The sequence below is a fragment of the Peromyscus leucopus genome, chromosome 2 (genome assembly GCF_004664715.2).
Source record: "Peromyscus leucopus breed LL Stock chromosome 2, UCI_PerLeu_2.1, whole genome shotgun sequence".
Lineage (NCBI taxonomy): Eukaryota > Metazoa > Chordata > Mammalia > Rodentia > Cricetidae > Peromyscus > Peromyscus leucopus.
In genome coordinates this window covers 27160946-27173938 of record NC_051064.1, presented here as the reverse complement: position 1 = coordinate 27173938, position 12993 = coordinate 27160946, and the positions used below count along the sequence as shown (strand labels likewise).

At 39.1% G+C, this 12993-nt stretch overlaps 1 protein-coding gene across 3 annotated transcripts in view; it reads left to right on the top strand.

Moving 5' to 3' along the window:
- Tgs1 (trimethylguanosine synthase 1) overlaps positions 1–12993 on the top strand; it is a 42603-nt gene that overhangs the window by 6017 nt on the left and 23593 nt on the right. For all 3 annotated transcript variants that reach the window (XM_028894325.2, XM_037202445.1, XM_037202444.1), the window contains exons 2-6: positions 4360–4424; positions 6050–6210; positions 6478–7291; positions 10115–10232; positions 12144–12230. In XM_028894325.2, coding sequence (XP_028750158.1) covers positions 4360–4424; positions 6050–6210; positions 6478–7291; positions 10115–10232; positions 12144–12230 — 1245 coding nt within the window. The remainder of the gene's footprint in view (positions 1–4359; positions 4425–6049; positions 6211–6477; positions 7292–10114; positions 10233–12143; positions 12231–12993) is intronic.

Here is a 12993-nt window from a genome sequence, read left to right as displayed (position 1 = left end):
AGTGTGTAATGATTATGCTAATAAAACTTTTTAAAAGAATTAAAATGCAGAAAATTTACTAGTGACTTTATAGCACTAATTAAACAAAAATAATAAAACCACAGGAAGGAAAACTTTAAGCTGGGGAATGAAGTGCTTATATCAGTTTGCCCCAGCCATTACACTGACATTTTTACAAGATTTATCTGAGGTAGTGTGAATGGTGGTTTGTAGGACCACTCATACTTTGTGCAGGAAAGAGAATATAGCTTGGATTAGGAAAGATAGTAGATTCTAGGCCAGCATAGGCATTATAGCAAGTCCATGTCACAAAGCAATTTTTAAAATTAGAAATGGCAATATAAAAGAGAGAAAAAGGAAAAAAGATTTGAGAAATTATGGGGATTGGATTGAGAGGAGTAAAGTAAGAGCAGAGCATACAAAGAAGAAGAGTGGGGCATAGGTAACTCATTTCTTGTATTGCTACTTTTGAGTGATAGAGAGGGATCACTGGTGAATAAGGAGTTTTATTTGGGGGATATGAGTATCATCAGTTTAATTTTGGAGGAGTCTGAGATACACAAGGATAGATAAGTTAAATATTATTGGTTTGAAGCCTTGAAGTTTGTACTGGTCTTAAAGACTTAAGCCATTCATCAGAATACAACATATCTCTATTCTGTGAATATAAAATTGCATGCTTAGAATAAAATATAGGAAATGCTGAAATCGTAGTTACTGTTGTAAAGTTGTTATGCTATAAAATGCTTGTTTTAATTATTTTTTATGTAATCCATTTTGAAGTATTAAGACTTACAAGAATAGTTTGCAGAAAACAAAAAGCTATGGAGTTAGCTTAGTTGGTAAAGTGCTTGCATATGAAACCTGAGATAATACCCAGAACCCACCTGAAAAGGGCTAGACATGGGACAGGGACAGTAATCCCTGTACTGGGAAGGCAGAGACATGTAGGTTCCTGGGGCTCACTGGCCTTCCATTCTAGAGTACTTGAAGAGATCCAGGCTGCTAAGAGACTGTGTATAAAAAAGATACTAGCCAGGTGGTGGTGGGACACGCCTTTAATCCCAGCACTCGGGAGGCAGAGGCAAGCTGATCTCTGTGAGTTCAAGGCCAGCCTGGTCTACAGAGCAAGATCCAGGAAAGGCACAAAGAAAGCTACACAGAGAAACACTGTCTGGAAAAACTTTTTTGCTGGGCAGTGGTGGTGCACGCCTTTAATCCCAGCACTCAGGAGGCAGAGCCAGGCGGATCTCTGTGAGTTCGAGGCCAGCCTGGGCTACCAAGTGAGTTCCAGGAAAAAAAAATACTAGACAGTGCCTGAGTTTAATCTCTGGCCTCTTATGTGTATAACCACACACATGCATACACCCACATGTGAACACATACACAAACCTAATCTCCAACAACTCAATAAACTGCATTTACTCCTTGTCTTCTCCCAATCTACTTTTTTTTTATTTATGTTTGTGAGCACATACTATCATGTCTTACCAAAAAAGCAACCTGTAGATGTGTTTCTAAATACTAAATTCTATATTTCCCATAAACAGTGATATTTTCCTGCATACCTGTTGTAGTAGATTAAACTACCTTTTTTTTTAACTCCTTTCCCAACAGCGTCTCTTTCCTTTCTCTCTGTGTGTGTGTCAGTGTGTGTCAGTCTACAATTGGGAACACAGGAACAATCCCTAATTTGTTAAGGAGCAGTGTACCAAGTCTCATGTCCTCAGTGGCTATTAAAAGTGGTCTCCTTGTATCCTGTAGGATTACCTGGCCTGACCTGGGTCCGTCTGACATTTCATCAGGAGTACTCTTAGAACATGCCTTAGCAGGATTGCTACATGATGTCATTCTCAAGTCTTGTTTAAGAAAGCACTTTGTATAGCCCCAACACCATAGGTGTGATGCTACTGACTGCCAGGGTTTCTTTGTAAAGTAATAGTTCCTCTTGCCTGAATGAGTACTTTGTGGAGACACAATCTGGTATAACATCTTACCAAGCCTACAGGCCTTAGTCTTCATTAACACCTTACACCTCCAACAGTTGTTTCTGAAAGTTGTGATTTATCAGCATTTTGTAAGGAGTGTTTTTCTTTCTGTTTTTGTGTATTCATATTGTTAATGTTAGTTTATATTCTTTTTCTAAGATAGGTTTGCACTATGTATCCCAAAATAGCCTCACTGCAAACCTATGTAATCTTCCTGCCTCAGCCTCCAGGGTACTGGGATTATAGATGTATGCCACTATACCTAGCCTGACATGGATTCTTGACTCTTTATTATTTAGTTTATTGAGAGTTATAATTCGTTGCCATTGTTGATACTGCTTTTCACACTATCTTTTTTTTTTTCATACTATCTTTAATGTTCCCAGTGAGAGACCTTTCAGGAGGCTCTTATTGCCCACACAATAAAAGTGAACTTATTGTCCTTGACACAAGATAACCCAGACTTAACTTTCCAGTTTCTAGACTCACTTCTCCAAGGCAAATTGGTTCTTCTAGTAGATAATAGTACTTGACTCCGGCTGGAAAGATGGCTCAGGGGTTAAGAGCACTGGCAGCTCTTCCGGAGGTCCTGAGTTCAATTCCAGCAACCACATGGTGGCTCATAACCATCTATAGTGAGATCTGGCTTGCAGAATATATGCAAGCAGAACATATATATTATGTATATATTTGTATACATAATAAATAAATAGTACTTGCCTCAAGTTCTTTTTGTTGCTGTGATGAAAATGCACTGAAATATTTGCAACTTAAGGGAGATAGCATTTATTCTAGCTGTGAGTTCCAGGTTACAGTCCAACATAGGGGAAAGTCTCAGAAGCAGGATCTTGAGGGAGCGGGTCACATTCAGGCCACAGTCAGAGGAAAAAGGCAGTATGAATGCATACATGATGCTATTCTGTCCATTTTCACAATTCAGAATCTCCAAGCTCAGACATGTGCCTTTGTGGGTGGTCTCTTACATCAGTTAATGCAATTAAGATAATCCCTCACAAAAATGGGCCCTTCCATGGATTCTAAATTGTGTCATATTGACAATTAAAGCTAATCATCTTAGAACTTTAAAACTGAAAGTTGTGTGTTCATTGTATTTGTTGTTCCTGTGTCTTCTCAGTACAGTTGTGCAGTATCCATATGGACTATAGTACATGTAGGAATGTGTATATTTGCATATATGTATACATTCAACATTTTAAACTACTTCTGTACTTACTGTGTACTTAACACCATGAGTTTATAATACTGAACCAATATCTTGGGTTCTCCATAGCCTTCTAGATTTCCAGGTGATGTCTTGTATTCATTATGTCTTAAGTGACCTCCTTTAACAAGGCAAATTTAGCTCTGTCTTCCTCAGTCCATTTCCTTATTTGTTCATTGTAACCATAGTGGTAACTATACTTACCCTCTTTCCACCTCTTAGTGTCCCATGTCTTTGGGTCCCTATAGACAAAACACTAATGCTTGTGTGTGGCTCCCACTCTCCTTCCCTTACCCATAGTGCCTGTGTTCCTGGTGGATAGTAGTCATATTATCAAAGCACATTTGCACTTTATCCCCTTCCGGTTCACGGTTTTGTGAGCATTCATATACTTTATGTTTCATAACGTATTCCTTTACCAGGAGGAGATAAAATAGATCAACTACACAAGAATTTTATTTTGTTAAGTTATAAGTTCACCATAAGTGGAGGCTCATAACTATAATCCTAGCAGTTGAAGGGAGGTGATCCTCAAGTTCAAGGCCGGACTTTGCTACATGGTGAGACTCTATCAGAGAAAGTAGGCAGGAGGAGGTAGTTTTAGCTACAATGTGTAGTATGCTTTTATTTAGTGTTGTGTAGGTTTGTTTTAGTAATGAAATTCCAGTTATAATAATTAAAAAGTATAGAAGTAGGTATGCTAAAGAAAAGTTCAGTAAGATTTGGGCAATAGATATTCTTCCTGTTATAAATACATTACACTATGCATGTAGCTTTATATGTGGGTAAGCTCAACCTTTCCATATTGGAATATGTTCAGATGTACCCAAAACTTAGAGAATACCTAATTACTCTATAACAAAAAAAGTCAGACCCCCCCAATATACAAGAGAAATTCCACTTAATTTTAAAGATTAGTTATAAGTAGTTATAAGTGTTATCATGTGTCAAGAAATGCGATTTTATATGATCAATTTTTACAGCTCCATGAGAAACATTGTTGCCTCTATATAGGTGAGAGAAATGTATGAAAAGGTTGCTATTCTGTTTCTTAACCTTTTATTAGCTAATCTATGCAGTGTTAAGCCTTTCTTCTTACCTGGTTTATAGTTCTTCTTATTCCAATGGATTATTTATTTTGCTTCACAGGGATCGAAAATTGTACAACTTGGGATTAAAAGGCTACTATGTCAAAAGCAGTGGCAATAATGGAGGTAATGTAAATAAGACTACATGGCCCTTTTTGGTAAAAATTTATATTTATATATATATATATATATATATATATATATATATATATATATACATATATGTGTATATGTATAAACTTGTGGTAATGTGTTGTACTTGCTGGCATAAAATGGTGAATGGCGGGTAAACATGTAATTATAGACCCTTCCTTCACACATGCATTGCACACATATTCTAGAACCTCTATCAAAGCTATCTTTTCTTTTCCTGTAGCTTGTGTTGCTTGACTAGACTTTCTCTTGTCTACCATTCCTTTCTGATTTGTAACTGTTAGCCTGGAATTTGAAACTTCTTTTTGACTTTTTTTTTTTTTTTTTTTTTGGTTTTTCGAGACAGGGTTTCCCTGTGTAGCTTTTGCGCCTTTCCTGGAACTCACTTTGTAGCTCAGGCTGGCCTCGAACTCACAGAGATCCGCCTGCCTCTGCCTCCCGAGTGCTGGGATTAAAGGCGTGTGCCACCACCGCCCGGCAGACTTTTTTTTTTTTAATTGTATGATATTGGTATTTTGCCTGTGTGTGTGTGTAAGTTCACTCCAAGCATGAAGTGCCCATGGAAACCAGCCCCCTGCAACTGTAATTACAGGTGGTTGTGAGCTACAATTTAGTGCTGGGAATCCAGCCCTGCCCCTCTAGAAGAGCACCCAGTCCACTGAGCCATCTCTCCAGCCTGAATTTGAAATTTTGAAAATAGAGAACATGAAGTCCTCTGTCATATTTTTACAGTAAAGGTAGAATTAGGATGAATCCTAAGTGACCATCTCCAACCTTTTCCTGAAGTAATAAGACATTACTCTCTCAGACTTCCCCAATCCATTTATCTTTCCAACGTTTTTCAAAATGAACAGAACTGCAGCATGGAGTTAAAAGCCAAAGAAAACCCCAGTATAATCTCTCATAGTTGCCTTTGAAATTAACTTTCTCAAAGATAGGACAAGGCAAGGTTTCTTACTGTGCTATACAAATAAGGATTCTATAAGCATTAGGCTCCTACTGAACCTGAGAAGATGTGTTACCATGAGCATGATAGGACCCCAAAATTAGTAGATTCATCTTCCCCATCCTGTGCTCACCTGAGCACTCTTAATTTCATTAGATGAAATAGTGAGTGAAGTGCCCTTCACTGTTTAGATGGGTTTCTTTTTTCCTCATTGAAGAACTCTTTGGTAGAATTTCATATATGAGATTTCTCCTTTATCAGTGTTTATTTCTGTTGCCTGAATTCTGAAGTTGGAGTATTTTTTTTAACTGAGGGGTGGAAAGTGTATGTATGTGGTGTGTGTGTGTGTGTGTGTGTGTGTGTGTGTGTGTGTGTGTGTGTGTGTTGTTGTTTGAGGCAGTCTCATATACCCTGCCTATACCCTGGAAGTTGGCATGTATGGACCAGCTGGCCTCAAATTTTATTTATTTATTTTTTATTAGTACATATTACCACCAATTCTTTTGATTTCTCTTTTTAAATATATAATAATAGCATTAATACAAGTGTGGGCAAGTCATGTACGGGTTCTGGATCTCAGATTCTTAGATGGGGATAAGAAAGGCTGCTTTTCCATTTTCCCTACAATGACGCTAACAGATGCTGTCTGTAGGAGACCAAGCTACAGAAGAGGAGGAAGATGATGGCACCGCAGAGTCACACAGCAAAGATGCGAGCCCAGATGAAAGTGAACTTGATTCTGAGGCCAAACTCATGAGAAGTATGGGATTGCCAATTCAGTTTGGAAGAGTGTCTGCACATGAGAGTTTTGAGGTATTAATCTACTCTTACTATTTCTATTTCTTGTTTTTCAAAAAATCCTATCAAGTGTTTTATTTATAATCAAATACATTCATGGTTAGAACACTTTATTCATATATTGTAACTAAACTACACGTTGGGATATGTCAATGTGTAATTTGAATAATCCGTAAAAGTCACTTGTTTGTGTACTAAAGACCCACGGTGGGAGTTTGGGTATGTTTTTGGTTATGTTAGTCTTTGAATAGACTCAGACATGTTATCATTTATCTGACATAGGTGTCTATGAATACTAGAAATAAAGCTAAAGTAAAGCAAAAGAGAAGAAAACACCAAAAGAAGTACTTAGAGGAAATGGTACGAGAATCTTGGAGAAATGACTGTGAAGAAGATGATGTTGTAGTTTCAGATGATCCATCAGTTGAACACTGCGAAAATAATGGAACATGTGAATTTCCAAGCAAAACAGATACTGGAACAGAAAACCTTCCTGTTGAAAATCCACTATCACCAAAGCTAGAGGTCACAGAGAATTGGGAAAAGTATTGGAATGAATATGGAGAAGGGCTGCTGTGGCAAAGCTGGCAGGAAAAACATCCAGATCAGACACTGTCTTCTGAGCCTTGGAACCTTCCTGATACAAAGGAAGAATGGGAGCAACATTATAGTCAGCTTTATTGGTATTATCTGGAACAGTTTCGGTATTGGGAAGCTCAGGGTTGGACTTTTGCTGCCTCACAGAACTGTGATATAGATGCGTATGCATCTCAAGCAGAGGTTGACAAAAAGGAGGAGAGCAGCATGAAAGTTGACTTAATGTCTCGTTCGTCTTCACCTAACACAGTTGATGATGAAAGCTCTGGTTCAAATGATAAAGATCAGAATGAAATACTTACTGGAATTAATAACATAATTCTGAGTTCGGAGGAAGTAGAACAGAGCCAGTTAGAGTCCTCTGTACACTGTGACAAGCAGGTGAGGGAGAGTGGCCGTGGCAAAGAGTGTCCTGCCTCTGGAGGAAGTGACCCTGGTAATGGAGCACCCGAGGAAAGTAACCTATCTGGGAACAGAAGCACAGACCCGCCAGCTCAAGGTAGGAGTATCCAGACTTATTCTGTCAAGTAATGGTTATCAGTCTATTAACACATTAATACATAATGGAAGTATATATCCCATCTTAATTTTATATCACAATTAATTGTCCATCTATATTAATAAGATTTGCATTGTATCCTTAAAAATTCTCATTTCCTCCTGTAAAGGCAAACGTGAAAATCTCTTGGGACTTCTAAATTACAATAAACTTGCAACTAGGAAATAAGCGTTTGACAGGTAAATACCCAGAGCCATGTGGAATTCATTCAGGATAAGGCATCCTGCTCTACAAAGGATACCAAGAGTCCTAGTACTACTGGTAATTGAAAGGATTTCAGTATTCTCATTATATTCATTAATTCCGTGGTGGTTGTGAGCAGATCCTGACAAGAACAACTTGAGAGACCATGTATTTGGTCTCATGGTTTGAGGGCACAGTTCACCTTGCCTGGGAAGGCACGGCCACAGGAATGGCTGTCAGCTCTGGTAGCAGGAACTTGATTGAGACTGCTTACTCAGATCTGGGCTGATCCAGAAGCAGGACTTCCTCCCTTGGCCCACTCACTACTGCTTTTCCCCAACCCTTAAAGAGTTCCACAACCTCCCAAAGTACCACCAGGTGTTCAAACTCATGATCTTGTGGGGGCATTGAAGAAATGTTTAGAACTTTGATTTAACAGTTGATTGACTTTGCTTATCTTAGATTGTTGATTTTCTAATTTAGAAATTTGAGATTATATTAAGGCATGACTTCATAACCAGGCTGTCTTTGTCATGATCCTCCTGCCTCAGCCTCTCCAGTCTTAAGATTGTTGCAGGTGTGAACCAATTCTGGCTCCAATTGGAAATTTGCAGAGTTCTGTGGCTTTCCTTCTATTTCTCTTCTCTGTGTTATTGCATTCTCGTTCCTTTCTGTTCTGATATTCATCCTTTCTTATCTCACATTTGATATTAAGTTTCAGATATTCCTCTGTGTATTCCCAAGGCATCCGTCTTGGTTTCTTTCCTGTTCCTGACAAAACCCTTAAGGAAGGAAGCGTTTATGTTCTCTCACAGTTGAAGATTTGGACCATCATGACAAAGAATTTAAGGCAGCGAGATCTTTTTTTGTTTTGTTTTGTTTTTTGTTTTTTCGAGACAGGGTTTCTCTGTGTAGCTTTGTGCCTTTGCTGGAGCTCACTTGGTAGCCCAGGCTGGCCTCGAACTCACAGAGATCCGCCTGGCTCTGCCTCCCGAGTGCTGGGATTAAAGGCGAGCGCCACCACCGCCCGGCCAGCAGCGAGATCTTGAAGCAGCTGGCCATACTTCAGCTGTAGTCAAGAAGAAAAGAGCGATGCATGCTCATACTCAACTCATATTTTTATGCAGTCCAGGCCCAAGTCTAGAGAATGGTGCCACCCAGCCCTTTAGGGTATTGTTCTCTCATTCAGATAACCTTGTCAAGAAAACGCCCCAAGTGTCCTTGGAAGCTTGTCAGCACAGTGATTCCAGATCTGTCAAGTTGACAGTGAACACTGACCACCACAGCTTCTTTACTTACATATTGGTCAGTAATTAGCCTATGGGTTTCTGCCTTCTGTTGCCCTTTTTATTCCCTTCCCTGGTTCTACCTTTTTCCTTTTCTAAACAGAGTAAAACTTCTAGTCACTGCCTTCTGTTTACTGCTCCTAAGTTATAAAATATATGTTGGTTGGTTTTAATTTGCTCATTTGTGTCATCTCTCAGGATTGGTAAGGATTTGAAGTTATAACATACTCTCATTTTCCCATTAAGAACAAAACATAAAATCTGTGTACATGAAATTTCTTTTTGTCACTGGTACTGTACTCTTCAGTCTATCCCTGTTTACCGCCCTAGAGGTACATACATACAGAGAGCCATCATTGACCAAAACATAACAACACGTGACTAGGACCTGGGAGAATAGAGCTGATGAATGAGAGGGACTAAAAATCTCATGCTATAGTCAGCTTTAATAGAGTTACTTGAGTAAAGTACACAATCACAAGGACAAGCAGCATGTAGCAAAAACATGTTTTTCCATAGAAGAACATAAAGAGATAATAATAACCAGTTTTAAAGAATAATCTGAAATAAACACCTATTGGCTACACCTCGGAGGAGCATTGAAACCCATTCAAAAAACAATTCTGTGTTTTGAAGAAACTGAGGTCACAAGACTCTCAATCTTGGAAGATGTTTCAACATATATCCCTTCTGTTCACCTTAAGAAATGTGCCTGCCAGGTCAGTGGGATGGCTCAGTGGGTAAAGCCATGCCAGACAACCTGAGTTTGATCTCCAGAACTCACATAGTAGAAGAGAGGACCTACTCCCACAGATTATCCTGTGACCTCAACCTCAGGTCACTTCACGCATGCTTCCTCCTCATCCCACCCCACACAGATTAACTGGTTTAGGGGGAAGAAAGAGTACCTGCCAACAGTTAGCAGAAAGGTAAGGCTGTACCATTACAGTGGGATACTTTGTATAGATATGCACAAACTAGTTTTAGTTTGCTTTTTAAAGCACAGTTGTTTCATTTAGATGAAGTTCTGAGAGGTTTATTATCAGGTGATTTCACTGCTGTGCATACATCAGAGGACGCTGAAATTAAAACGGTTGAGTTGTAAGAAGATTACATGAGACCACCATTGAATGTTCAAATACAGAGAGCCATCATTGACCAAAACATAACAACACGTGACTATGTAGTTAGATCATGAAACCTTAAATCATACAGGCATAGCTATAATTGTGCCTTTGAAAATAATAGAAAAGTTGCCAGACCTCAAGGAAAATATACTGTAATCTCTCCTTAGAGTTGAAGGAGTCTTCAGTAACAAATACAAGCAAAGATCAAGCATACCCTGACAGGGCTGATGGAAATGAGAGTGACGATGATCCACCTGAACACAAGCCCAGCAAAGTGAAGAGAAGGTGAGTTACACATGACCTAGCCTGGCAACACTGTACTATAAGCAAAAGAGGGATCCATTAGTAAGGCTTTTAGACACAGTTATATTCTAATTCTGCCACTCATAACTCTAAATAAATTTCTTAGTTCCTCATCTATAAAATGAGACTGGTGGCAATTTTTGTGAGAACATTAGGCTGACTGGAGCTTTCGCACGGTATGTGACAGTAGCTATCAGTTAAGTACATAAAGTCGAATGTGTCCAAGTGCTGACACTGTAGATAATAAGGAGAGGATAGATTGCTACAGAATTGAAGCATTAGGTGGAGATATTTCATGTCTTTGTAGTGTTCCACGTAAGACCTTTCCTTCCAGATAGCATCTGAAAAAATGCAAACTCTGAAGTCTGAGTAGCTTAATTAAAAAAAGCATGCCACTGCTACTGCTGTGTTACCTTACATAGTAAACTTGCTTATTAATTGTCCCATTATTTGGTACAAGTTCCTAGAGGCAAATATTTAGTGAGTTTGCCTTACTTGGGAAGACAAACTTTATATTGTTTCTTGCTGTATTCTGCATAAAGTCAGGATTCCTAAAGGTGCCTGTTTAAGGCACTTGTCAGTTCTGTGACAAAAACAGCATGAAGAAAGAAAGGCTTATTTGGACTCACAGTTGGAGAGTTTAGTCCCGTCACAGTAGGGAAGGCTTGTTGCTGGAAGCAGCTCAAAGTTTTGACTGTTGGTACATGAGGCAGCTGATTACATTGCATCAGGAAGCAAAGAGAGATAAGCACTAGTTATTTGTTTGTTTGTTTGTTTATCTATTTATTATGCATGCAGTGTTCTGCCTGCATCCCTGCAGGCCAGAAGAGGGCACCAAATTTCATTACAGATGGTTGTGAACCATCATGTGACTGCTGGGAATAGAACTCAGGACTCTGGAAGTACAGCCAGTGCTCTTAACTTCTGAGCCATCTCTCCAGCCCCAGGACTAGTTCTTTTTTATTCTGTCTGGGACCCCATTTGGGGTGGCTCTTCCCTCCCCTGTAAAACCTCTGGGAAACCCCTCATAAACATAGGCAGAGGTATGCTTTCTAAATGTTCCAAGTCTAATAAAGTTGACAGTGAAGATTTACCATTATAGGCCTAAGTGGTAGATTCTCCTAAGCTACTTTAAGAAAAACCTGCGTCACGGTTTTTCTTAAAGACTGCTTTCTGGTTCCCTGTATGTATATGTTCAGAAGGTAGTATGTGAGGTACCCAAGGAGGCCAAAAAGAGGGTATCAAATCCCTTGGTGATGGAGTCACAGGTGGTTGTGATCCTCTCTGTGGGTGGGGAACCAACACTGGTCTTCTGAAAGAGCTGTGAGTGCTCTTAACCTCTGAGCCCCCATCCTTATTCTTAATAACATTTCTTCTATAAAATTTTTTTGGTCTGATTGGTACTTCACAAAAATTTCTTTCTAGGGAGACCTAGAAAAATCACTACAGAAAATTAATCTCAGGCTTTAGCTTTTACTGGGGTTTTTCCAAAAGAAAATAGAGAGATACGCATTTACACCATCTTCAGGAATAGAAGTAAAATACTTAAGGACTTTTAAGATGGTGGTTGGGGAGATGCTCCGTAGTTAAGAGGACTGCTTTTCCAGAGGACCTGAGTTAGGTTCCAAGCACCCTAAGTATCAGACCCCTCACAAAAGTTGAGATGACCTGAGGCCTTTGTTCTGTCTCCTTAGGCACTGTGTTCACACACACAAACACATAGAAAAAGGGTATGAATGCTTGTTAGTATGTTTCAAATACTGCTGAGTTAAGGTATCCAAAAAAATCTTGATTAAAGTACTTTTTCTCCAAGATTTCCTAGGTTTGTGTGATACTGTTCACTCTGAAAGGCAAGGCTTATTACTGTTTTTGTTTTTATTTTTGTTTTTTTAGCCATGAATTGGACATCGATGAAAACCCAAATTCAGAAGTTGATGACAATGGTTTACTTCTAGGATTCAAGCATGGCTCAGGACAAAAGTAAGAGCTATCGCCTTCTAGAAATCCTAGTAACTTCAGCCACCTTAGAGCTCTTTGGTATTCATGTAGATAATATATAAGAGCTGTATTTGATACCATCTTTCAAATACAATTAAAACACCAACTTGTAGCCGGGGGTTGGTGGCGCACGCCTTTAATCCCAGTACTCAGGAGGCAGAGCCAGGCGAATCTCTGTGAGTTCGAGACCAGCCTGGGCTACCAAGTGAGCTCCAGGAAAAGGCACAAAGCTACACAGAGAAACCCTGTCTCGAAAAACCAAAAAAAAAAAAAACACCAACTTGTTAGAAGACGTAACAGTAGAAATCGTATTATATATTTGATGTATTCACTGTATTAACTCAGTTGCACTGAGTAGCAGCCAAATGTTATTCCAGTCTGTTTCACAGATAAGCAGCTCCAAGTCACAGACATTTTGTCCTGTGATCACATGTCACAAAGGGTTTATGCTCAGATCTTAGAACTTCTAATTATGGTTCCCATCCGCCATCTCATAGCACTACTCCTTTGTGCTTCTAAAGACTAGGAAGCATACCATGTAGCAAACATGAAAATTCAAATGTTTCACAGTAGGTACACAGATTACTTAATGTAGGATGCGTAATTCACAACTTGCTTTTCACAGCAGTGTGCCATGATTTCCCTTTCTTTTTGCACACACAGCATTTACCTAATCCTTTCAGTGAATGTATTATATTTAATTTTCCATCCTCAATAACAGTATCCTGGTTATTTCCTAAGATCT